This window comes from Erpetoichthys calabaricus, chromosome 5 (assembly GCF_900747795.2).
Source record: "Erpetoichthys calabaricus chromosome 5, fErpCal1.3, whole genome shotgun sequence".
Lineage (NCBI taxonomy): Eukaryota > Metazoa > Chordata > Cladistia > Polypteriformes > Polypteridae > Erpetoichthys > Erpetoichthys calabaricus.
In genome coordinates this window covers 221,406,116-221,433,723 of record NC_041398.2, presented here as the reverse complement: position 1 = coordinate 221,433,723, position 27,608 = coordinate 221,406,116, and the positions used below count along the sequence as shown (strand labels likewise).

The 27,608-nt window shown below is 36.5% G+C and overlaps 1 protein-coding gene across 1 annotated transcript in view; it reads left to right on the top strand.

Annotated features, from left to right (window-relative positions):
- The first annotated feature begins 697 nt into the window (after positions 1 to 697).
- The window catches only part of dcc (DCC netrin 1 receptor), an 899,751-nt gene continuing 872,840 nt past the window's right edge, over positions 698 to 27,608 (top strand). Inside the window, exon 1 of the mRNA XM_051928027.1 lies at positions 698 to 1,592. Coding sequence (XP_051783987.1) covers positions 1,502 to 1,592 — 91 coding nt within the window. The 5' untranslated portion in view covers positions 698 to 1,501. The remainder of the gene's footprint in view (positions 1,593 to 27,608) is intronic.

Sequence of the window (27,608 nt, the reverse complement as noted above, 5' to 3'; positions counted from 1 at the left end):
AAAAAGCAGCTTTTTCTTATTTTTCAATACCACATGGCAGCTAATTGTAGGTTTACACAAAAGATTCCATTAATGCATGTAATATTAGCATTACACAATGACATGTGAACCATTGCAGTTTTAATGAAAAGTATTACTTGTGCTGATAAAATGTACAACTGACTGACTGACTGATTTTAAGTATTCAGTTAATCGAACATAAATACACACGTACCTTACCTTTGACTAAGTCAACGTATTTTATAGCTATAAAACAACATAAACTTATATGAACCTAAGTTTATGTGTTAAAACTGCAATAAAAAATCTGACAGATTAATTATACGATTTATGAGAAACCTGTTGACATAACTAGAGTCCAGCATTTTATGATCTATTTTTCAGGGAGGAGTCGGAGAAGTGAGAAGTGACACACAGATCCCAGGTTATACGCGCAATTATACAAACACCGATTTTCTAAAACCGCTTTTTCCAGAGCAGGGCCGTCCATCAATAGGTTAATAAAAAAAGTAAAGCTCTAATACGGGATGAAGCAAACGTCACCACACGATAGCTTGATTTTATTTTTTTGCAAGCAGTAATAACGATACAATAACCCCTTAACGGTCGTTAATGTCTTTCCTAATGATATTTTTCTGTTGCTGCAGGGTAAGCTGCAGGGTTGGGACGATGAAGTGAAAAATATTGAAACAGTCCCGTTAAGTGTATATTGAGTCCATCTGTAGTATGGCTGCCAAAAGTGTGTATCATAAAGATTAATACGAGTGTGCCTGTCTCCGGAATAGCGTCGGCGCTCGTGCGCGTCGATACCCATCTTTTTGCGTTTGCTTCTCCTCTCCCGTTTGCCAAGTCCCCGTCCGTGCCTTCGCAGTAGAATTCACAGCACGCACATGTTTGCACTGCTTGCTCGCTCGCTCTACATTGCGAGTGAAGGCTGCTCACTTCACATTTTGCCCAGAGATGGCATTGCGAGCTTAGCGATCGAGTCGCTCTGCACAGCGAATCACTGAATGGGAAAGAGAAAAAAGGCAGCTAAGGGGCAAGTAGAGAGTCCGTTCCGTAGGAGCCGTGCGCCCGCTCCTTAGCTCCAACCTGAGCACCTCTTTAGATCAATGGATTCACAGATCCAAGTCCCAGTGCTAGCGGACAGCTCCCGTAACAAGTGAATCTCCCGGTCTTCTCCTCCTCCTCCTCCTCCTCCTCCTCTTTTCCTTCAGCATATGCATTTTTTCCTCGCTTGCCTGGAACGTTTCAATAAAGATGGAGCAAACAAACATTTGACTCGGCTCGCGTTGGTCTTTGACTTTTTTCATTGGGAAAATTATTCTTTTTTGATTTGCTTTGAATTTGTGGGCTATTGTTTTTCTCTTTTTTCCATTTTTGATTGTCTTCTTCTTCCTCACGATGTTCCTCTTTTAAATTAAACTTCACTACTTAAAAAGGGACAGCACGGCGGAGCGTGGAGTTTATGTCTGTGGGACAGAAGCGTTTCAATTGAGTCATGGAGAATACTCTTGGATATATTGGTCTGAAAAAGCTATTTTTTCTACTACTTTGGCTAACCAATTTGAAAAGTGATGCTGCAGCAAGTGGTAAGTTAATTTTCCTCGTTTGAAATCCTATAAATGACGACAGCCCAGAACGTGTTAAATAACTAATGATTTACCCATGTATGATTTCTGTGCATTCACTAATATCACTGGTTGTGGTGGTAATGTCTGCAGTCCGCCTTGCTCGGTTTGAGAAGGATTTGTTCTCGTCGTGAGAATTGCTATTAGTGGTTGAGCTATAAACTATATATGTGCATATATAAAAAGTCATATCAACGTAAACTCAACAATTTTTAACCTGAATTGTAGTTCCCCTCTTTTCTCTGCATTTCATATTTTTAAATAAGAATTGATTCCCAGTTTACACTGAGAGGGCATATTTTACATTTTGCAAATTTTGCTTTTCAGGTAAGTCGAAATATCGGAGCATGGGCTGCCGGGTGTTGTATTGTGTCGCATTTGTCATAAATAAATCAATTACCGTATACGTCTGAGGGGGACTTCTTAATACTAGAATATGGATGCATATCGGGATATATTCCCATTTGATTCAATCCTTGCTGTTGGGGACACCGCCTCCAACCTTAATTTAAAGACCAATTAATTCGCAAGCCATAAGAGACAAACACACATGTCACATTACTGTGTTATTCAGACGCTTGTATGTGGTTTTATAAGGGATGTTCGTTAGAATAGCATATTATTATTGCCAGTTAGTTGCTTTCGAGGTGGTGGGCATGTCTTTAGGTCATCGGCTGTGCCTGATCATGCCGGCTTTACACATCTTAGGTGCTAATGTAATGATTTCGTGTTTATTATTTTTATTTTGCATTGGAGTGTTTGAATGTCGTCAAATTATTGATAAATGCACACTGTTGTCTTTACTAGAACCGCATAGCCTTCCATTTCCATTTGAATTGATTAACATGATGCTTTAAGACGATTCATTTTGTTAGTCTTTTTGGTAAAAAAAAAATTGTTATATTCATGTGATGCATACAGCAAAAGTGAAATTGCTTAAGCAAGTAAGGTCTCCTTCCACCGCCTCTTGGACGACTGAGCTGGAAGACCAAGAGTTCGAATTTTTTAGGATCGCTAGGGGTCACAACCCTCCAGAATCAGTGGGGTTGCTGAGCGTATTGTTTCAACCGTTTAAAAAAAACCAGCTTGAACATTTTGTGGATTAATCAATCAACACTTTAGCAAGCATTTTGGTATAAGTAGTATGATTCGGTTTTCCCTCTTTTAAGTCGAAACGCCCTTATAAGGCACCTTCGGCTGCTTACGTTCAGTTGTGTGCAAATCGGTACCCAAACCTAGCATTTTAGTTTCGCGCTTGCAGTAGAGCCCTCCTGCATTTTAAAGTCACAGCTCTACTTTCCAATAGTAACATGGAAGCACGCGACTTTTGGTTCTTTTGATTATTCTGATATGTGGGTTTGTTTCTGACCGCTTGTCTGAGGATTCGTTTGGTAAGTCGCGCACTGCCCTGCTATTATTATTCTCCACGAGTGGCAGCGCAGAGAGATAATAAAACGCAGCAGATGAATACTTTACTTTAACATCCAATTGCCGACGGTTGGCCAAGATAAAACGTTTGAAAAATAGATTGCGGTGCACTTTTACGGCACATCGGATATGTTGCCCATCTTTTACTTCTTAGAATTTAAATCTCCCGTCAGGCGTTTTAAAGGATATCCTTTTTGTAACAGGTATTCAAACATGTGCCGAATAAAGTTTTTTGTTTTTATTTTGATTTTAATATTCGTAATAATTATATTCGATCGTTAGCTTACCCCGTTGTTTAACAGTTACCGAGGATACACACGCATATATATATATATATATATATATATATATATATATATATATATATATATATATATATATATATATATATATATATACCATTTACTTTTATTGTGCATTTGACTCGAATTTTAGGCATAAACTACACCATCGTGAGATTTTTTCTTACTGGCCAAACAATTAATTCGCATTTTCTTTATCCCATCTTGTACGTCTTTGTCCGCATATTCGTTGCATTGAAATGTTGGCATGTAGCGTCATCTATAGAGAAAGACTGAATATTATCGGAGAATAAAATAAATGAGAGGAGGTTTACTCAGATCGGGACTGCAGAAAGCGTTTTTAGAGCCCTGATTCTGGAGATTTCATTTTGTAAAGCGCGATAAAGCCTGCACTCGTTCTCCCTCTCTCTCTCTCTTTCTCAGGAGGCTGTGGTGTGGTGCGGGCAGACCCTCTCAGCCGGAGTGGTGCAGTATAAATCAATGCCCTGTCACTGCATCCATTTTAAACTTATTACCAAAGCTCCAGGGCTGCCAGCTGTGTGGAGCATGCAAAACGGACTGTTGGTGTGAATTGCGACCTTTGAAAGAGCAACCCGGCTTGCCAGGGAGTAATTGGTGCCTTTGTTTTGTGTGTGGATTTTCCTGCGTTTTGCTTAGTTTAAGGGGTTGCTTCTGAGTTTATTATTATTATTATTATTATTATTATTATTATTATTATTATCATTATTATTATTGTTATTATTACATTTAGTTTCTGATTTCTCACCGTCGACTGCTACCCCACCAGTGGTGATCTTAAGTCCCAAAGCCCACTGCTACTTACTGAATGTGCAATTTCTACAACTGCCCCATCCCAAAGAAGGCTTGAATGGGTGAACTGAACACCCTTTTTAAAAATAATGTTAGGTTCAGTTGAGTTTAATAGAATGAGGTTGTCCTCAAATCAGGTGATCTGAAGTCCTGTGGGATCCAATAGAGGTGAGAACTGAATGTGCAATTTCTACAACTGCCCCATCCCAAAGAAGGCTTGAATGGGTGAACTGAACACCCTTTTTAAAAATAATGTTAGGTTCAGTTGAGTTTAATAAAATGAGGTTGTCCTCAAATCAGGTGTTCTGAAGTCCTGTGGGATCCAATAGAGGCGAGAACTTTTAAAATTATTCCAGCTTGGTCACCTCTAGTGATATACTGCAAGAATGTAAGAGAAGTTTTGAGGAGAGTAGCAAATTCAACCTATTTAACCTAACAGTTCCAAGATCTGAAAGTCACAAAAGTTCTAAAGTACCACATTGTGGCTCATGGTTTACTTTGTGAAGCAGTAACTCGCAACAGTAGAGTGCAGGTGCCATGGCCAGCAGCTATACCACCTGCTCTTCAGAACAGGTACTCCACCTGAAGCAATGCATGTTTGGGTCTGGCCAATACTTGGATGGGAGACCAATAAGGAAAAGCTTGGTTTGCTGCTGGAAGAGGTGTTGCTGAGACCATCAGGTTTTTTTTACCTTGTGTGTGCATGGATCCCAATGCCCAAGTGCAGTGATGCTGTAAAAATTGTTCACCATGGCCTGGTAATTTTTGCCCTCTAACCACCCCATCTGTAACTATCTTTCTCAATCCATCACCACCTAACAACTAATGTGGTGTGAGTGTTCTGAAGCAAGAATACCTGCTGTTGCATCATCCAGGTGGATGCTACTTATTGGTGGTGGTTGAAGGGGTTCCCCGCTATCTATGTAAATAGCATTGAGTAGGTTAGAAAAACGCTATATAAATGTGATTAATTATTGAAGTTTATCTATTACCAGCATGTGTCCATGTGCTTTTGCTGAAGATCTCATTACCAGCTAGCATTTCACATCAAATGCTTTACTAATAACAAACGTTGAAATGCCCTGTATTAATGGACTCATAGAAAGTCACACTTTTTATGGGACACATTCCATTCTTTGAAACTACTCCTTTCAATGTAGCACCATATGAGCCTGACATGTACTACACAGGTCCATGGTGGGATCCAGCCACAGATACATCTTAGAGCAAGCCTACACACTCACAAATAAAAAAAAAAAAAGAGAAAAGTTTAGAGTTGCCAGGCACATGAAGATAAGTTAGAATCCTCACAGAAAACCCACACACTCAAAGAGAACATGCAGAATGTTCCTGAAACCGCTCCATCTGGGAATGAAACTGGTGAGCAAAATGCCAGAGGCCTCAGTGGCACTTTTTGTTTCTCAATGTTGGCGACCAATCCTTCTGTTTATTAAATTTCCTTCCCTCTTTCAAGGTAGTCCGAGCCTGTCCTGGAGCCATAGAGATGCGAGGCACATCAATCTGCACAATAGGGCAGTAACATTCAATAAATAAAGTTAATAGAAAGCTCAGTTATTAAAGCACTGTCAGATCACTGGAAACAAATTATTTGTAACAAGTCAATGTATTATAAAATGTTCTGTATAAATATACCTGAAGTATATATTAAAATGAATAAAATTAAATATAATTTCCTGAAATGTCTACCATGAGAATCTATCGGTTCTCAGACAAATTTCTAATGTGATAGGTAGTGTTTATTTCTTTCTATTCAGCACCTGCTTAGAACAAAGCTACTCAGTCATTGCTTTTTTATTGAATAGTACAGATAGTTCATGCTTTTCTGGGACCAACGAGAATTTGTAATAAACCATAGTGAGTCAAGTTTAGCTGCGAGCACTGGACATGGCAGGCCAGTTTTGCTCTTGTGACTGTAAGAGATGCCAGAGAAGACTTGAGAAGAAGTGTGTTGAGGCTCTGACTTTCTATGGCCTTGGACCCTACACTTTGGGACTACTTATGAACTCTGTTGTTTTAAGTATCATCTGGTATGTTCCTCTTAATTATACAAGTTACAAGTATTATGAAGTCCTTTCTTTGTTTGTAGCCAATAAAGTGACAATTCTCTTTACATCTTGATTCAGTTTTCTAACTGGACAGCATATAGTGCTGTTAACAGTCTTTCCTGAACAATCAGGTTTCAATATCAGCCTGATACCCAGTACTTTTCTACACACCATTTTTGTGCAGAATGTATCAGCTCTTTTCAGAGGAAACATAAGAAATGTAATGAACTGATTATTGATCAAGACATGAATCTATTCAGAAATGCAGCCAACAAGCAGTCCTTCTGGATTCTTTCTGTCTGAGCATATTTAGGTATGGTGAAGGTTCATTGGAGCAGCATGTGCTGGTTAAATTGAATATCAGTTCCAGATATTAATGGGGTGTGCCACCACAGGATAATGGTAGAGTATTCAACATATACCAAGTGTTCATGAGATTAAAATTTTAAACTTTAAAAATTGCAAAGACACTTCATGGTTATTAATTTTCCGCCTTCCTCCAGGAGTAGTTTAGTGTTTCTGGTATCAATTACAGATTTTCAGTCACAATGCAAATTTTATATAATAACCATATAATCTATAGTCTATCACATGAATTTCTAATGTGATGTGTTAGTTTTTTTTTTCTATATTCACTATCTGTTAAAATCAGAACCTGTCAATCGTTGTTTTGCATTGAATGGTGAAGATAGTTTTGCTCCTGTTAAATCAATGCTTAATTTTAGACAGTATTCGTAAGTAGTGGTACAACTTGTAAGAACTGTGTTGGTTGTCGAACACTTAAAATAATTTTTCTTTGGTGGCACTTTATAATTCTTTACTGGGCCTTGTGGTTCCTTGCAGCACTATTGCTTGACAAAGCATCATTTCATTCTGGGAAGGGTTGTTTGTGCTTTGAAAAACTAATATGTAGAGAAAAAAAAAAGAAATCTAATGTAGGCAAACAAGCAGGACACTAAAAGATCGAGGCAACGTGTAATCATCTGAAGCAGGCGTACCTTTAAAATCAGGAACCCGATGGGATTTTCTGTTATCATCTACTCTGGATTATTTACTATAAGGAACCTGTTACAGATCTAAATAAATGAAGGTTCTTTCTGGAGCCTTCATGTGGATGGACCTTTTGGGAACCAAACGTGGTTCCCTTATGGCATTGCTCTAAAGAACCACTCTGCTACCTTTTTTTAAAAATGTGTACTGTATAATATTTTATAATCCTGTTACATTCCAAGCAGGTGTCTTGATAATTTGTTATAGTTTCTTTTAGAGATGATATGTCTGGTAAAGTACTGTAAATTGCTTTACAAAGCATCTTGAGATTTTGTTTGTTGTGAAATGTACCCAAGGAATTAAAGACTGGTTTTCTTGAAGTGTCGATACAACATCAACCTGGTTTGGAACATATGTGCTAGGAAGTCACAGAAGTTGCATAATGCATTGTGGTTTTTCCTGGGATTCTACTAAATCCATTTACCTTAACTTAACCAGTGTCTTGTTAGAAATCAAAAACGCTTATTTAAGAAAACTACAGATGATGGCAAGGATGTCATTTCTGTGTTGATAACATTCCTATAACACATTTGAAACTTGTTACAAATAAATTAAAACTGTAGATGAAATGGATGACGTCGTTTTGTTTTGTTTTGGAGGAGGATTTATAGGGCATTGGATATGTGGTGATTCATCTTCACAGGTGAAGAAACCCCAAGCTTGTTCTATATGAATTTATTTATTTATTTGAACAGTGTAAAACTGTGATTATTTTAATGATTGCAATTTGACATACTGTATATAATAATAGTATAGTGGTTCTTAGATTAATTGTGCTGCCTCAAAGATGACACAGAAGCTTGTTGTTCTTCTTTGTTCTTTTTTTTATTTCGCCTTATACAATTTCTTGTATTAGGAATTTGTTAGTTTTCGCATACCCCTTGTAGTCAGAGCACAGGGTCAGCCATTGTACAGCTCCCCTGGCGCAATTGAAGGTTAAGGGCCTTGCTCAAGGGTCCAGCAGAGTAGGATCTCTTTTTGGCAGTGGCAGGGATTTGAACCGGCAACCTTCGGGATACCAGCGCAGATCCTTAGCCTCAGATCCAGCTCTTGATCACCCTTAACGGAAATGAAATAGATTGTAATATACTGGGATTAATAAAGTATCTATCTATCTATCTATCTATCTATCTATCTATCTATCTATCTATCTATCTATCTATCTATCTATCTATCTATCTATCTATCTATCTATCTATCTATCTATCTATCTATCTATCTATCTATCTATCTATCTATCTACTGAACCTGAATAATGTGTATACCTTGCAATGTATTATAAAATACTAGTAGTGGCGCGCTGCACGATAACGTGCAGTGAATACACTTGACTTGAGCATTCATGGTTTTCATCCTCTTTCTCTGTATGTTTAGCATTTGTTTGCTCAGAGGTTGATGCGTTTGCTGCTTCCTGAGCAGCTCTTCTTTTCTCCATCCTAGCAACCCGCTTCTTCTTTTCTTTTGTTGACATCTCTTCGCATTAAAACTGATTAAGGTAGTGTTTGTGTTGCAATTACTTAGTACATTTTCTTTAATTTTCTTCAACCTGCCTCAAGAATGATTTGAGATATGAAGAGGTAGGGGAAGTGACGGCGAAGGGATGAGAATGGTGCCTGTACGCATGCACCACATGGCCGCATGCACCGCACGGCCGCCCTGTTGGCTGCCACCAAGAGTTGATTCTACAATAAAATAAAATAAAAGTAAAAAAAAGGAATAACCTTGGAGGTCAATCATCACCCCAAAAGCAGATAGTAGATGTCACATAGTATATGTGTACCAAATTTCAGGTCAATAGTTCAAATGGTTCGCGAGCTACAGGTGATTTAAAATCCTGGACAGACAAACGAATAGCCACGGTAGCATATTATATATAAAGATATGTAGATCAATGTATATTTTTAAGGTTATATCTGAAATGTAATGCAACATATCATACATTTACCTTAATATACTGTAACAAACATATTTCCAAGTGCATTGTGTATGTGACATGCAATATTCTGTGCTCTGCCCCTTGATTCTGAAAGATCATTTATGGCTCAGGCTTCCCAGTGAGTCCACTAACTCACTATCACTTCATTAAGCTGGCAGACGTGTCAGCATATATGAGCTACAGTGCATTCCATGGTCAAACATGTACTATAATCTCAATATTTTCTGATATATTTAAGAAAAATCATTGTAAAAGTTACAATACTAGCAATTATTTAAATGTGTAATTTTTCAATATTACAATTAGGTAAATGTGTAATTTTTCAATATTAGTTTCTAGCGATGAATACATTTACTGCCAGACTAGATATTTTAACTGTAAATGAATCTAGAAAATTATAGCACCTGTTCTTATGCAGATTTTTATTAGTGGAAAGTTAATAACTGTACAAAGTGGCATATATTAAAATACATTGAAATATCTATGTACTTTAAAAAATGTATAATATATGATAGCTAGAATTTATAGCATGTTTAAAATATTTTATAACTAGGGGACTTCGCCTCCTGCTTGCTTCGCTCACCAACCCCTCCCCCCCCCACCAGTGTTATGCGCCGATGTGAAGAGGGGAGCTGAATGCACCCCAAGGAGACGTAGCTGCTCTTCCAAAACCCCTCTTACACGGTGATACAATGGGAAACAAATACATTTTTTTTACCTCGTTTTTGCTTGATCAGCTGCTGGCTTGCTGCTGCTGCCATGCGCGTGATTTGTATTTCACTAGCCTACCCCTCCCCCGCCAGTGCTACGCACTAGTTGTGAAGAGGGGGGCTGAACGCACCCCAAGGAGACACGGTCACTCTTCTGAAACCCCTCTTAAACGGTGTTACAATCGAAAACACAGCCTTTCACCTCCTCTTTCTTCGATCAGCTGCTGGCTTGCTGCTGCTGCCGTGCCGGTTGATCTGCATTTTGTGCGGTGCTTCAAATGTTTAAAAGCCTGTACAGCAGCTGTTTTCCTTTGTCTCACTGCCTTGTCTCTCTTGTCCCCCACACATCCTCAAACATTATTCGATCTCTTTTCGCTGTTCCGTTATTTCACCGAGTAATATTTTATGTTTGTTTGCGCTAATGCGATCTTTACTCTCATTTTTTTGAGACTTTCGAATTTTCCTACTTCCATTATCTCTAAGCTGCTCTGGATGTGTATCACAGGACTTGCTTCCAAAGGTTGTAAGTATGATGTGACTTGACTGTCTCGTGGGACGTGAAAGTGTCTCTCTGTCTCTCTTCCAAAGATCAAATCTCGTCGCAGGAAAAAAGTCTTGTATTGATTTTTTTTATAATAGAGGGATATGTGTGTTTTACAGAATATTGATCCTGCAATATGTGTTTTTATATTTTAGAAAATATATTGCACTATACAAAAATGACAATAATTTACATATTTGACAGTATATTTCTGTGTAGTGCAATGTATTTTAATCTATTTATCTTTGATTTATGTTTTAAAATATATTCATATTGGTAGTGATATATTTAAAAAATATTTTACATTTATTTCATTTTTTTAAGGGCATAGTTCATGTGAGGTCTGTATGTTCTCCTGATGTTTACTTCCACATTACCAAAGGAATGCAGTTAGGTCAATTCTTAGTTCCAAATTGTGTGTGTATGTGTGCATGCTTCGGTCGAGTCAATTTATTTTTGTATAGTGTAGCTTACTGAGTGCCGGCCCAGAGCGCTGCACCCAGTGTGCAGCTACAACATACATGAGATATTTCACAAAACACTTCATGCACACATAGAAATATACAGATTAGGTTTAACATACAGTAAAGCAGATTGATTTCAAATTGATTAACCCAAAGAGGAAATGTCAATAACTTAATATTATAGTTGAGATATGGCCGGCTTACAACTGAGGAGAGGAAGATACAAACTCCAGTCAGCAGCATTCTTGGAGAAAATAATATTCTCTTTGGATTCCATGGTGAATTATAACAGAATACAGTTCTATAAATGTAGACAGTTGACTGCTCAGTCCCTCCTGAGCATTCTAGGATATTATAATATTATGGAAGTAAGCCCTGTGATGGAATGGCGCCGTGTCAAGGATGTTGTCCAGCCATATTGTCAGTGAAGTCTGGAGAAGCCCTGTCTCTACGCAACTCTGAATTGGATTTTTCAGATTCAGACATATTAATTTATGTATGTTCGTATGTCTTAAGTAACTGATGTTATGTTTGTTAAGGAGAAAAAATGGCTACAGCTGATGTATTTTCTGTTACTGTAGTGACTTCATGCCTATAGAGACTTTATTTTGCTTTTGATGCTTGCATCTTCTAACCAGTCTTGTGTAACTTGCTTTGTAAATTTCTTTGGATAAAGGAATCTGCTAAATAAATAATAATCATGAGTAATAATTTATGCTGCTTTTACATATTATAAGAATTTGTGTAGTTGCCATTTGTGATGTCACCCCTTCCTACTTAGTTCTATTTATGTGCCTTTCTGGTTAAAATTTTGGGAGAAGTGCAAGCTCTTGTTGATTTACTGCTTGATTTGCATAAAATGTAATAACACATTTGATCTATTTTCTGGTGAAAATAAAACTCAGAGGAAAAGTGTTAAATGAGAATCTTAATGCAACATAAACAACAAATGTCATCTCTGGCAGAGCTTGTTTGTGTCTTTTTTTATTTTATTGAAATGAAGTGAGTTGTTTGCATGTTACGACTTAACAAATTTGAGCAAGTTATCTCCCCGTTGTCTGAATGGAACAGTTTTGACTTGTGAGACTTTCGTTTCCACACTGAATATCTGTTTTGAAGCCATCCTAGACACGCTGGAACAAGTGGATTGCTTGTTGTAGTGGCCAATCCTAATTTAACAGTCAGCAGATCTCCGCGGTGCCACAGAATCCCAGCCAATATATATGGGAGTTGGGGTCCTCTTAAGTCTCATTTCACAACAAATCTCCCCTAAAAGTTGCCAGAGGAGACGTGTGTTAAGGTTCTTATTGTGCACGTTCTACCACCTTGCCCCTCTACACTTTGGGGCTACTTAAGAGTGGTGTTGTTTCAAATATTGTCTTGTATTTTCCTCTTAACAATACATTTAAGTCTGATATTTACCTTAATTCTTTATTAAGGGTATGCCAGCAACAAAATCATGTTCAAGTTATACATTTTACAAAGGCCTTTCTTTGCTTCTAGCTAATAATGTGACAATTTTCTTTACATCATGATTCAGTTTTTTTGAGGGGACAGCCTACAGCTTTTACAATCCTTCAAGAGTGATCAGGTTTCGGCATACCCAGTAATTTTCTACACACAATTTTCATGGAGAAACATTTTTACAGAAATGTTTCAACTCTTTTTAGAAAAAAAAAGATAAGGAAGAAAGATAATGAGCTGATTATTGACCAAAATATTAATCTATTCAGAAATGCAGCCAACAAGCAGTCCTGTTGGATTCTTTTTGCCTGAACATATTTAGGATTGGTGAAGCTTCATTAGAGTAGCATATGTTAGGTTAAATTGAATATCAGTTCCAGATATTTATGGGATTTTCAATCACAGACACTGTTATTTAACTAAACAAAAACACTTGCCTCAAAGCGAATGCATTTAGATTGACTGAAAGGAGGATAATGGCGGGGTATTCAAAGTATACTAATGGTTCATGAGATTAAAATTTTAAGGTCTGTAAATGTCAAAAATACTTAATGTCTACTAATTTCCTGCATTCTTCCAGCAGTAGTGTAGTGTTTCTGGTTTCAAAAGCAGTCACATTGCAAATATCGCAAATGAATAGGAGACTGATCCTTCAGAGAAGACACTCACATATCCGCATCCACTCATGTTGAGTTGCAAATCAGACTAAAACTATGGCTTTTGAAGGAATTCAGTGTGTCCTGCGGTGGGTTGGCACCCTGCCTGGGATTGGTTCCTGCCTTGTGCCCTGTGTTGGCTGGGATTGGCTCCAGCAGACCCCCGTGACCTTGTGTTCGGATTCAGCGGGTTGGAAAATGGATGGATGGATGGATGGAATTCAGTGTTCTGGAAGGAAACACTCATGAACAAGTTGTGAACTCTATAAAGAAGGCACCCCAGATTAGGACTGAGTTGAGGTTTAGGCAGCAACACTGGACCCTCTCCTGCCTTCCATCTGCTTCAAAAACAGCTAAGGGTCAGATAGTCATTTTAGAGGGTTTCAGGGGTAAACGACAAGAAATAAAACTTAGTATAAAGGTTGAATTATATTTGAAGGGGAATTTCAGTAAAGCATGGAGCATGTTTTTTAGGTTAATTTGTGCTGAACACTGAAAGACCCTAAAAATCTAATTGATTTGATTAATAAGGCTTGGTATTTTGCCACAGTAATACTTCCAGAAAATTCTTTTAAGACTTCTGATATGTATATTGCAGCATGATTAACATTCTGATGGCAAAATTATTTTGGAAGAGTTCTGTGAAGAAGTGGCATTGTGCCTTCTCACCAGTTTCGATTTGTAGTACGGCTAAAAGTAGAATCATTTAAATTAGAACATATTTCAATTGTTGTTTATTTTCTATACCTTAGAATCCAAACATCCCAAATTAACCATTGAGAAGAAAGCTCTATACCATTTCTGCTTTGCCAGTGTTTCCTTCAGGAAACTTCAGTTGTGGATCTTTGAGGATGATAATATCCCAAGTAGAATCTCTGGCTTTATCATCCCATGGTCAGCGATTAAAAAATTGGGCTCCTCAATCATCTGTGATGGTTGTAAGTCATCATTTAGATGTGAGCGTTCTTCTGCAGTCTAAAAGCATGCTGTGAAGGTAGACAGCTGTCATTAGTTTACACTTGTTTGTTTGAGAGTGATGGAGAATGTGTCTGTGAGAAGTGTTCTTTGTGATGGACTGATATTCTGTCTGTGGTGTGATCCTGGCTCCCTGTGCCAAAACTGTGTAACATCCCCGCAACTCATGTGTTCCAAAAATTTCTATTTTTTAGCCCATGAGTCTGGATACAAAGTTTAAATAACCTAGTATAAATAACCAACTAAATAACCAGTTCAAGTTCAGCAAAACCAAGAAACTAGTTATTGACTTTTGCAGCACCAAAGAGCCTCTATGTCTGGTCACTATTCAAAAAATGGATCAAGAGGTGGTCCACTCCTACAAGTGCTTGGGTGTCCACATCAGTGACAGGTTGGACTGGTCTCACAGCACCGATGAACTACAAAAGAAAGGGCAGAGCAGACTCTTTCTTCTTAGGAAACTGCATTAACGTGGTAGTCACATCCTGCACGTTGTCTGCAACTCTGTGGTGGCCAGTGCAGTTTTCTATGCTGTTGTGTGCAGGGCTGGTAACATGACATCAAGACAGACCCACTAATTCAACACGCTAATTAAATAGGCAGACTCATTTTTGGTATGCACTCTGGAACCCCTGGAGGTTGTAGCAAAAGAGAGAGTTTAAACAAAACTGAGTGCCATTATGAACAATGCTGCACATCCTTTCTCTGACACACTAACACTGAGGACTTTCAGCCAATGAATTATTTAGCAGAAGTGTGTCAAGAAACACTACAGCAATATGTCTGCATAGTTTCCTAGCTGCAACTGGGCCTGTTAGATTAGATAAAATTTATTATTTTATTATTAAGTTATTATTTATTGTTAATTTATTATTATTATTTATTTTTAGATAGATAGATAGATAGATAGATAGATACTTTATTAATCCCAAGGGGAAATTCACATACTCCAGCAGCAGCATACTGATACAAAAAACAATATTAAATTAAAGAATAATAAAAATGCAGGTAAAAACAGACAATAACTTTGAATAATGTTAATGTTTACCCCCCCCGGGTGGAATTGAATAGTCGCATAGTTTGGGGGAGGAATGATCTCCTCAGTCTGTCAGTGGAGCAGGACAGTGACAGCAGTCTGTCGCTGAAGCTGCTCCTCTCTCTGGAGATGACACTGTTTAGTGGATGCAGTGGATTCTTCATGATTGATAGGAGCCTGCTGAGCGCCCATCACTCTGCTACAGATGTCAGACTGTTCAGCTCCATGTCTACAATAGAGCCTGCCTTCCTCACCAGTTTGTCCAGGCGTGAGGCGTCCTTCTTCTTAATACTGCCTCCCCAGCACACCACCGCGTAGAAGAGGGCTCTCACCACAACCATCTGATAGAACATCTGCAGCATCTTATTGCAGATGTTGAAGGACGCCAGTCTTGTAAGGAAGTATAGTTGGCTCATCAGAGCTTTTTATCAGAGGCTCCTTGGCATGCCAGGAGTCAGTCACCAGGCTCTTTTGTCTTACTGATGTTGAGTTGCAGGTTGTTCTGCCTGCACCACAAGACAAAATCCTCCACAACCTTCCTGTACTTTGACATGTCTCTGTTATTAGTGCAGCCTGTGATGGAGGAGTCATCTGAGAATTTCTGTATGTGGCAAGCGCTACAATTGTACTGGAAGACTTTTGTGTAAATGGTAAACAGGAAGGGATACAGGATAGTCCTTCTGGTATGTGTTCAGACCCTGGTGTGTTTATGTACAGTATATTTATTTATCTATTTATGTATTTATTATTTTAAAGAGCTTCTGTAAAAAGTCAAATTTTCCCCTGCGGACAAATAAAGATCTATCTATCTATCTATCTATCTATCTATCTATCTATCTATCTATCTATCTATCTATCTATCTATCTATCTATCTATCTATCTATCTATCTATCTATCTATCTATCTATCTATCTATCTATCTATCTATCTAGTAGACCATAAACTATATTCCTATTGATTGTTTTGTCATTCTAAGGTGGTAGATGCATTCATTTAGTTAGTAACTTACAACTTAACTAAATTTCAAATGCTGGGAAGTGTGAGTTTTGGGTGAATGTCACACTGAGGCCATTGATGGGCTGCTTAGTCTGTGAACCACCTGATGTGATGAAGCTTTTAAAAAGATGCAATTAGTCATCCCATTTCCACATATCACAATGGAAACTAAAAGAATGGAACACTTTAACAATGCATAAATTACATTCTGTGTATTAACCAGTTCAGGGAGAAAAGGGGATTTGCTTATCCCTTTGATAATATGTTTATACCCAAACTTAGCTTGAACACCAGATGTACATGTGTGTGTTTTCTGAAAATATTGTAAAAATGTGTTTCTTAAGGAGAAGATGCTACACACCCATTGTTGGAATGCTAACAGTAATGGGGAGTTGTGTTATTAAAATGCATTTTATTTCTCCTGTATAGTTTGGGAAATATAAAGTAAGCAGCGTTCAGGCATTTAGGTATTGAGACTTCCATGTTTGTGTGTTACGGCAGGCATAGCCGTGCTTCAAATATAATTTCTTTGATAGTTTTAGAAAGTCAAGGCTGAAAAATACCTTCATCAGAGACTTCTGTGCTTATGCTTGCTTTTATGGATTTCCTTTCTCATCACTAGCAATGCCTCAAAGAAAATTACCTTGTTTTATTATAAGCAAAGGCAGTGGTCTCCCTTTAAAAATATTGCATCAACCATGTGCTCAGAGAAAATCTTGTACTGGGGCCAAAGCGACCATTGATTGATACTCCACTTTATTTTTTTTACCTTGTCCCAGGAAGGCAGGCACAAATTGTGTGAATTTATGAACTTTACAGTGTATTTGTGCACAATGGAAAAGTCGTTGAAACAGAGTTTTAACTAGCATGTCATCTACACTGGGATGCTACAACAGAAAGAAAGGAGTAGTTTTCTTATTACTGTTTATAATCATATTTTCAATATTTAAAACACACTTTTAAACGTCAACTCTATTACTGTATGTCTTTATGTCTTTCTTTATTCTTTACCTAATAACAAGTTGTATAGGAAAGTCAACTGAATTATAAATAGCAATAGTGCAGTGAGCAATAATTACGATTATTTATTGTATAGTGGTTTATTAAATAAAGTAATTGGTCTTCAGTTATAGCCATTATTGTTCCACAAGGTTTTAATTCTAACTATTTATAATGTTTTATTCAGAATGTCTCCTTCTTCTTGATTTTACCTTAATTACTAAACAATAAAAAGGCTCGGAGGTTAGTACTTCTGTATTGATTTAGATGTTTCCTTTGTTGGCAACTGCTAAATAAGGCCAAACGTACTGTATGTGAAAAAAAAACAAGTCCCATGGACTCTATATCAGTCCGTAATCACCTCTGATTATACCTTGGTGACCATAATACTATCATTATGACTACTACGACTGCTGATAATAATAATAATAATAGTAATAATTACCAAATTTAGTCTGCTACAGGGCCATGAAAAGCTGCAGCCTAATCCCAGAAACAAGACAGGAGCAAACTTCCCAATTAGCGGTAATGATAACAATAATGATGCTCATGAAAGGCAGTATGGTTGTTCCTTCAGCACCTCATGGATCTGGAGTCTTGAGGTTGAATCCCACGCCCCTGGTCATTGTTTATGTGAAATCTGCATATTCTCCATGTGTCTGCACAGATTTTCTTTTAGGTAACCCACCCACATCCTCCAAGATGTGCATACCAGGTTAGAAAAGAAAATATGCCTGAGTGAGGCTGAGTGTAGTTCAATGTGTACTTCCAGGACCTTGAAAGTGAATTAGGTGGTTGTGAGAATGCAGTATGTATTATATTATTACTAGCTGAAATACCCAGCGTTGCCCGGGAGGAAAATAAAGTTGGTTTTTTTTGTTTGTTTGAGAAAAATACAATAAAAAAAACACAACTTTAAAAATAAAAATAAATTAACAAACTATGAAGACTCACTAATGTGCTTGTCTTGCAGTCTTGTATGTATGTTATCATACTGTTGACTCTCGGAACCGGCCAACTCGATTTCATTTCAAAAGCAACAGGGGCGCAGTGGTGCTCAAACATAAAGAATGGTGGCAGTCACCTCCAGTTCGGCCTTAGGTGGTCATTCCGAGTGTGAACTGGATGATAACATGCATACAAGATCACTCCCCACCCTACCCAGAAGGGAGCGGGTTAGGGTTGATTTCAGCCTACAGTATTTTTAGTCGACCATTGAGAAACATCTGAACCAAGTTTCATCAAAATTGCTCCAGCCGTTTGGAAGTGATACTGGAACATACATATATACATACATACACACATACATTGAGTTTTATATATATATAGTTAATGTTAATATTAATAACAATAATGAATTGACTATTCACCAATTTTTAGCACTGATTTGTTTACAAAATTTGAGAAAATATCTTCACAACAATTACTTCCAAAAAGCTAATTAAGTTGTTTTTTTTCCATGCTGTTATGGTAGAAAATTGTAAACAGGCTTGATTTTTTTAAGCAATGCTTAGTCCTAAAATGCTTTGCTTGTCTTTTGGATACAGTAGGAATTCATCACTAACAGTAAGATGAAGGTTATTCGCAGAGTAAAGAATATTTGTGTCTGTGGTTTTAAATTGTTGTGCTGGCTTTTAAAAGTAGTGTAGTAGAACACTGCAAAAGGAATAAAAGAACTGTAAAAATAAGCATTGGTAGCTGAGTAAAGAAAATGATCATTTAACTGAAATCCAGTTCTGTCACATCACAGCTCTTTATTTTTGAATTGTAAACTTTCATTAAAACATCAGATTGCTGCAGAAATTAGAGCTGATGAGCCAGAAGGTGTTGGGTCTATTGCAGCCAAACAGACATTTAAAAAAAAAAAGTACAAAAATGTTTATTGGCAAACATCTTTGTATTTTTCAAGTACAGCATCTGTCACATTTGCATTTGCTACAGAAGTGACACTTTAACTTGTGGATCAGAAATACCACACCAGTATCTCTCTTGTGAAATTGGTGTCCCATCTGTTGTGGCCATTTAACAATTCATACTAATGCTAGAACAATATGGGGGGTTCAAATTCCTGATCTGGTCAAATACTGCATCTTCTTTTAGTAACTTATTACCTGTTTACAGACTGGCCAAGGCATTCAGTCAAGTTGATGTTACGTTGTTGAGGTGAGCACACATAATCTAAGAGCCTGATGTTTAGCACCCTCATTCACTTCAGGTATATAGCATGTAGAGCTCTTAGTAAATATAAATGGCTTACTATAAAGATTCAACTCTATAGATACAAATATCTAAATGCTTAATATTATATCATGTTTAATATTATGAAAGCCAATATGATGACCAGGGCTTCATGGTGATGTTTAACAGAGTAAAGTGTTGGTTAAAGAATTGAACTGTAAGCCTATTTCTCAAATTCTTCTGTTCACTTTTGATTGGTAAGTTATTTTGGACATAAGGATCTTTCAAATAAATTAAGGGTGCTGCAACTCACAAATACAGTGAAGTGCCCACTGTGAATGACAACATGTTAAATGATCATGCATTGTTTGTCTACATGGCTTTTTTTTAAGAAATATGTGAAAGTATGTTTTTACAGTCTTATTAACAAAATAAATGGAAGGATAGTTTACATATTTTATATTATGTGTGGCTATTCTTTAAACAGTCTTCTTGTAATGAGTGAACAAATCAGATAAATGTTAAGTAGCCCCCAAAATGCCGCATGAAACATTTCCTCCCTGGCACATGGAATGTTTATTTATTGCTGCTTTATATATCAAGTGTAAATTCCAATTTTCAAAGTACTCAGGGGTGATTAGAGATCAATATGAGAACAGTAAATGATGTATTCTCATTGCTTCAGTGACCTTGAAGGTTAATGTTTTTGGAGAAGCCACCAATGGATATGAATGCCGTTGGCCTCGGTGAAGAAGTGGCTTGTGTTGACTTAGCTGAATGTATTTAAATACTGTAAATAAAAAAATTATTTTTGCATACTGCTCCTCTAAGTGTTGTATGATTTATATTTAAATTATTATGGCTTTATGGCATTTTTGTGAGTTTTTATATGCTCATACTGGGTTTTGAAAAATTACATTTTTATTAATGTATCCTATTTAAAATTTGTTATAGTTGTTATTGTTTTTGCATCTTTTTTTAGTGGCATTTTGTTTATTGCAGGTGCCACTGTTTTGTCCTGCTATGGTGTTTCTAAAGAAGTGACTCAGAAATTATATCATTTTTATTACAGGTTCTGATTTTTAGTGTGTCGATGGTGTGCTTGATTATCTGGTTACGACTATTTCTATAGCCACCTTTTATGTTCTGGTCACTTATTAAATCTTTTCCTACATTATCTCTTCATAGCACAGAGCAGTACCTCAAACACAGGTTTCCCCTGCACTCCTAGCATGTTTCAGATAAGGAGGTGGTGGTGTGATGTGTGATTTTTTATATATGGTCATAGTTTGCTCTGCCTTCTTTGATGAAATGTATATGGAGCACAGGGGAACCTATATGGGATTTAAAACTCAGGATGCCAAAGATTTTGTTCTGCTTCCTTTGCAAGAGGGGTGAAAATATTTGTTGGGAAATCTGTTGAGGACAGAGACACCCAGGGAGGTCCACAAGAAGGTCAGAACACTGTACACAGTTTGCAATATATATTTTTTTATCTCTTCTTTTCTGTACCGTCTTTAGTTTTTTCCACATTTTGTTCCTGGCTCCTTCGTAAAAAGTACTTCTCTTGATTGTCTACATTTGAGACTCCTGTGGCTTCTTACCTCTAATCACATAGAAGTCACTACAGTTCATTTACAGTGAGAAAACAACCAACCCCAAAATTAAAAGTGTTCATTTCATTGCATGAGCCAAGTAAATGTGCAGCCTGTAAACATCACTGCTGTTTGCAATAAAGTAAAGCATGATTCAGTGTTAGAATTTTATTACCTGGCTATGGCCTTTGGAATAAATCCATATTAATCTCTCTATTATATTAAAAACGTTTTCTATCATGTCCATGATATTCAGTCTTGACCACTCCCCTCCACACCGCTTGCCCAATCATTACTCCCACTGCGCACATCCTCTCTCTGTACCACTACGTGAAACTCTCGGTGCTAACTCACCCTTCAACACAGTTGGTTATAATGGCAAGTCAGAAAAAAAATGAACAAATCAAGAACGTCGAATTTTAGATCGCAATACAAAAACGGCGGCACGAGCTGAAAATGAATGAAAAGAGCTTCATATAATAAAAATCAAGAGCAATGTGAATCGTCCAATAAATGAGGAAGAGAAAGATATCCTGAACAATCTGCAAACAGAAATGCAAAAAAGCAGCATTTATAGAATATAAGTGAGAGGATAAAGTAATTTATAATATTGTTTTTGACGAGGCATTAATGTAATTTAATTTTTTATTTCATTTTACTTTTTACTTTTACTTTTTACTACGTTTTATTATTCATTGCTATTTAAAATAGACAGTTGTAGTGAAATACTCAAGTAATTGATTTTCTATCTGTAATAACTAAGGACCAAACCGTCTTCCTCCCACGCCCTGCATACTCTTCTATATAACAACTGTTTAAATACAATCGTTTTCTCTAACGGAGTGGTGCTCCGGTGCCCTTCGAGTAGCTCAATTGCGAGATACTGGGTGCCCGCGAGCAAGAGGCAGAGCCCCCTAGTAAAAATTAAAAAACAAATTACAACAAAGAAAAAATAGACATTTGAACATACAGCTGACAAAAAAACACAAAAGAAATGACTGAGTTAACGATGTTAACAAATGAAAATTGTAAACATCTAATAATGATAATAATACCCCATTTCACATTATAATTGGCCATTTTAAATCAAAAGAATACAGTTTCCTGTAAAATTGTGTTTTGCAATGACCATCAGCAAAAGTCAAGTCACTAGGAAAAAGCAAAAATGCAGAAATGTTTTGCTCATGAGAAATTGTGTATAGCATGTTCAAGAGTAAATGACTCCATTGACATAATAACCCTGGAATAAAAAAAAAAAAAATGAACCTACAAATATATTATATACCGAAAAGTACAACATTAGCCCTGGCAAAAAAAAAAAAAAACCTACAAATATTATATACTGAAAAGTACTTAGTTACATAAAACTTCTGATACATCTGATTAAACATTGGCAGTATCACCGAGGTAAGCATGCTGTCTTAGAAAGTGTTCCAGGGAAAAAAAACATAAATATCAATAAATAATATCAAATAAAGTCATAATTTGTGTAATGCATGTGGTGTTTTATGAAATGCATATGTAAATCTAAAGTAAAGTAAAGCAAAGGAAATTAAAACTGATGATGTTTTTTTCTTATCATTATGAGAAGAGTTTAGTATTTTGTTAGGAAATGGATAATAATTTATTTAAAACGGGGCCTTGCAGCATATTAGTTAATTTGCAATATATTACTGTGACTTAATGCCATTCAAAGTAAGGGCAAAATAAAGGGCATTGTAGAAATTATGTCATTTTCAAGCGTATGATGTGTGTTTGCCATACGAGAAATATGCTTTTAAGGAGTGGCGCATAAATCATTTTGATTACACATGCAAACTCCAGGCGATGCAAACCTGATAATGAAGAGCTTATGTTTTGCAAACTTAATAAACAGAGTAGAAAAATAAATGGGTCGTCGAGTAAGAGAAGCAATAGACATCAGAGTGTAAAGATCAAAGGTCACGCTTTGAGGCAGCATTATGTTAATGAACTGCATTGTCTATTGACAGCAATTCTGTGGAAGAGGAGAGGCCATACAAAAATGCAATTTGTATAATTTTAAATGTAATTAGTGCTGAAATGATCAAGCTGTGTGTAAGGGTGATGTTCAGAATCAAATTTTTTTTTTTTTAAGAATTTTATTCTGTCAGCCCTATGAAGCAATTCAATATTGCAAAGCATTTCAGAGAGAGAGAGGCATTTAACTTAAATGATAATCACTCAGTGTGTTTTTAGCTTTGGTCTTAGAATGCCCAGGAATCCTTCACCACTTAAAGACATTAAGGCGTCAAGGAAGAATGTCTGTAGGAGCCACCAGTGGGCAGCATTTCCTAGTAGCCACTGTGGTTTCAACATGTTCTGTGTTATAATAATTTTTTTTTTTTTTTTTACCTCAGAACTTTGGTCTTCTATTATTTTGTTCTTTTAGTTTTTTTGACATCACAGCAGGTATTATTTTCTGGATTGCTTTTGGCTGTGCATAAGGATGTTTCGGGTTTTGCAAAATATATGCAAATATGTTGTCATTAGTAATACCATTAGTAATGGCATTGTATTGCTGCCACATCTTCATGTGACACATAATACATGGTCTTTTATCCTGCTACTCCAATAGGAAACTGTTTGTAGGTGTGGCATTTGCTGTTTTTATTGACTTCAGGGTATAGACTTTTCTGTGTTTAAAACAAATCATTTTGGATAATGTTTTATGCTTTATTTTCCACCTGCTTGTTTGACAAAGTGCTAAACATTGCCTTTGGGATCTTTGGTATTTTCAGACTCTTGATTTTGTCCATTGCTTGCTTTTTAACTGTTTTTGAGTGTAGATAATAATGCCTTCTATTTCCTATCATATTCAGGCTAATAACCCTTGTGCTCAAGACTTGTGCTTTAGTTGTAACTTTTTATATTATATTTTTTTTACCTACACTGTCAAATTTACTGTCATTTATAAAAGAGTACAGTGAAATTCTTGCAAGCACGTTTCACCAACATACAACACATCTCCATAATATGCTGTACTGAATCAGCAAGTATCACTAGTCTAATGTGAACCTGACCTGAAAACCTCACCAACTCTGTAAAATTCCCCCTCAGATATTATCTGGTATTCTCAGGTTTCGCATTCTGTTTAACACTGAGACAAATTTCTCAATATGAAAATTCTTTTGCTTTACAAAAGTATGCATTAAAAGTTATTTTCTCTTTAATTTTTGTCTTGTATCCTTGTCTGATCAATGTACAGTTAGTACTGTCTGAGATAACATGCTCCAATTTATCAGTTAAGTACATAAATTCTTTCTGCTAAATTGGGGTAGAGCCCTTGAAGGCCCAAATTCCAAATCATATCACACTGACAAGAGAAGATAGCCTTCTAGAAGCAAATATGACATTATCTGAAAATAAGGTTCCATTGATTGAATTATTTGGTTCATCATGTATTGTTATGATAATTTCTTTTCAGAGGTCTTTGTTAACATGCTCACTCAAAAAATGGACTTTTCACAATTGACAGTAACAAGAGATAAGCTGGCGCTTTACAATTAAGTGTTTATAAGTAATGATGCATGCTCTCCAGTAAATGTACAATACTGTGAAATATAGCTGGTTATTTGAAGTATTAGGGGAATGAAAGAGATTTTTTCAGCCTTCAATCCCTTATGAAGAAAGAGATTTACCCTCAGCAAAGAAATATGTGTAAGAAGATTTAGTTGAAGTAAAATGATCTCTGTAGTTGGATAAAACCAATTCCAATACTGTCTTAATCTGATGTCTAACGTCAAGTTAATCAATAGCCTATTTTGACCTAAGAAGATTGAAAAACCTCTTGATATCAACACTATTTCTTAGAGGCTTAAGTACAACACAAAATGTTGAATGTTTCAGCTTATATTTGAAAGCTTATAATTAAAAATACAGAAAATCTCTGACATTGTAGGAAATGTGTGTCTAATGACGACTGATTCTCAGTGTAGTTGTGCTGTGACTGAATCCATTTAGTTATCTTTCACCGAAAAGCATAATGTAGCTATACTATAAGTCAATGCCTGCAGTCTGATGTACTCATGGATAAATACTAGGAAATCTTCTATATAACACGGTGATTGGGGTGACCTTTTTAATTTTAATATGTGCTGTGATAGGAAGGCTTGCTTTTTTAACACAAGTTATCTTAACAATGTTTACATGAGAAACTTAAATGTACAAATGAGTATGGAGATGCAAACGCCTTCTCAAAAATTGTAGGCATTTCATAAGAAATATTAATCACTAAGCTTATCAGGTTAAAAATATACAAGGACAAGGACAAAGAGAAAGAGATGGGGCTTTGTGTGTAGACCCCGTTTAATGTCCTGTGTTAAAAATGAAAGAAGGTCAGTTAGCAATGATGAAGACAGCATCATACTGAAGTCTTGTCTTTCCTTGATTCTTTAGTTGTAGTGCTCCTTCCTCTTTTAAAGTTGGATTTGCAGTGAAGAATCACTTCTGGGAGATGCGGGATTTACATACGGTAGCGAGCAGAAGAGAGGAGGGCTTGTGGCGGTTATACTGGAAGTGACGCCTGTTGGCTTTTCCTCTTTTCTAGAGGAAATGGAAACTGCATTAGTTCTGGTGCATCACTTTTCTTCTTCCTCCTGAATAAACCCAAAATAATTATCACTGAGACACTCCTGAGATTTGCGTTACTGACGCCAGCAAACTCATCCTCCACTCATTGCTCACCTGGGCTGTACTGGACTGCCATCTCTCAGTTTATAATCAGTGCTAAGAAGCACCTCTGGGGGTCTTGTCTTCCCACAGCTATCAGGCAATTAAATGCTTCCTCTCGACATACTCTTTTAAGTTAATTTTGAAATTTGTACACAACATACGTTTATTTACTTATGAACTGATTGATTGATTGGCTCTATTATCTGAGTCCGTATCCTTGTTTTTCATAGTTGTGCTGCCGTATGCATGTGAATTTCCCCTTGGGATTAATAAAATGTATCTAATCTAATCTAATAATTAAGTACATCCATGTTCTCAGTTTCTGTATTTATGTATTTTAACATCAGGATCGTCACCATTAGTGCAGATCTTGCTCTTGACTAAACCAGATGATACCAAGCACTGAGGAATATTTTTGAATTCTTCTTCTGTAATTTTACACCTTTTATTGAAATCTATGAAATCTATGATCTATCGGTCATTTCTATGTAATGCAGTCTTGTTGCTATTGCATCTTCCTGGAACACAAAGATGGAAAAGATAGATAGATAGATAGATAGATAGATAGATAGATAGATAGATAGATAGATAGATAGATAGATAGATAGATAGATAGATAGATAGATAGATAGATACTTTATTAATCCCAAGGGGAAATTCACAAATTGAAAAGTGTCAATGTAAAAAAAAAAATCCAATCAAAATTGTGTATTAATTGAAAGATTATGTAATAACGTGTTACATTTTACAACTTTTCCTTTTATATCTCCGTAATGTTCTTTTTTCTTGTGTTAGTTGCTTTTGTCTCATTGAAGAGTGCATAGTGTGACAGAGGAATGGCTATCAGATTTTTAGGTAAGGTGTAAGTCATACTGTACATCTAGAGCAACGACTGCATGTAGTTTAGTGGTTTAAATTCCAAATCAAGGTAGTGATTATATACTGTACTATTTTGTCCATAAAACATGCTATAAATTGTTAAGAAGATCCTAACATTAATTCTTATTTTATAGCCTTACAGATAATAGGAAACTGATCCCAGAATGTCTTGAAATATAAAAGGGGATGAATACATGGAAGGGCTTAGAAGGACAGCAACACTGGGATTCTGAATAAGCACACTTGTCCATCCCTAGAGTGTCTTCTTAGCATGCTGTAATAAATTGTTTCAATCGACAGCTGTGGCCCCTGGCACCCAGGGGAGATAACAGCCAGCACCAGTTCTTCGAATCTGTAAAGAAAGGAGGATTACTCAACAGAAGGCCTTATTGCCTATGAGTACGTTTTCATTTTTTTGCTTAAGGAAAGTATCTCTTGTAATGCAACAACTTGTGAGGCGTAGAAAGTAAGCTTAGTTGAAAGTAAGCTTTCAGTATCATACCCTTCGGTTACCAAATCTCTTTTTTGAAAATTCTAGAGTAGTAAGGCCAAATCATCTACTTGTACTAACACAAAAAATACATAATGTTTGGATAAAAGAGATAACATTTTACAACATTTTCCATTAAAAGGCACCGATTTTGTAGTTAAAAATGTTAATTCACAGTTAATCTAATTCAATTAGTGCAAGCAGCCTTGCTCTTAAGGGGAGTCCCTTTATAGAGCCAAATATTGGAAAGTTATTTTTTTTCCTTTAATGTGTACTTCTGTGTGTGCATTTTATCGAGAACAGTAAATGCTTGTTACTTTTGTTTTTTAATTCCTGCATTTAGGCTCTTCTGAATACCTCTAATGTTTTAATGATATTGGGGATGAACTGCTAATCATACTGTTACATAAATTTATAAGTTTATTATTATGCCTGCTTATTTTAATTCATAGTTTTTGTGATATCTTAGTGGTATATGATATAAGGCAAGAAACCACCCCCATATAGAATGCCACTCCATTGCATACTTCTCACATGGAGGCAATTTAGAGTAATACATCAAACAAATCAGCATCTTTTTGGGAAATGGGAGGAAAATTAGTGTAAGATCCCAGAAACTCAGACTGAATTTGAATTTGAACCCTCACCGTGATGGTTGTGAAGGGGTTCTGACAGGTACAGTGTGCCAACATTGTGCTAGAATCCTGCA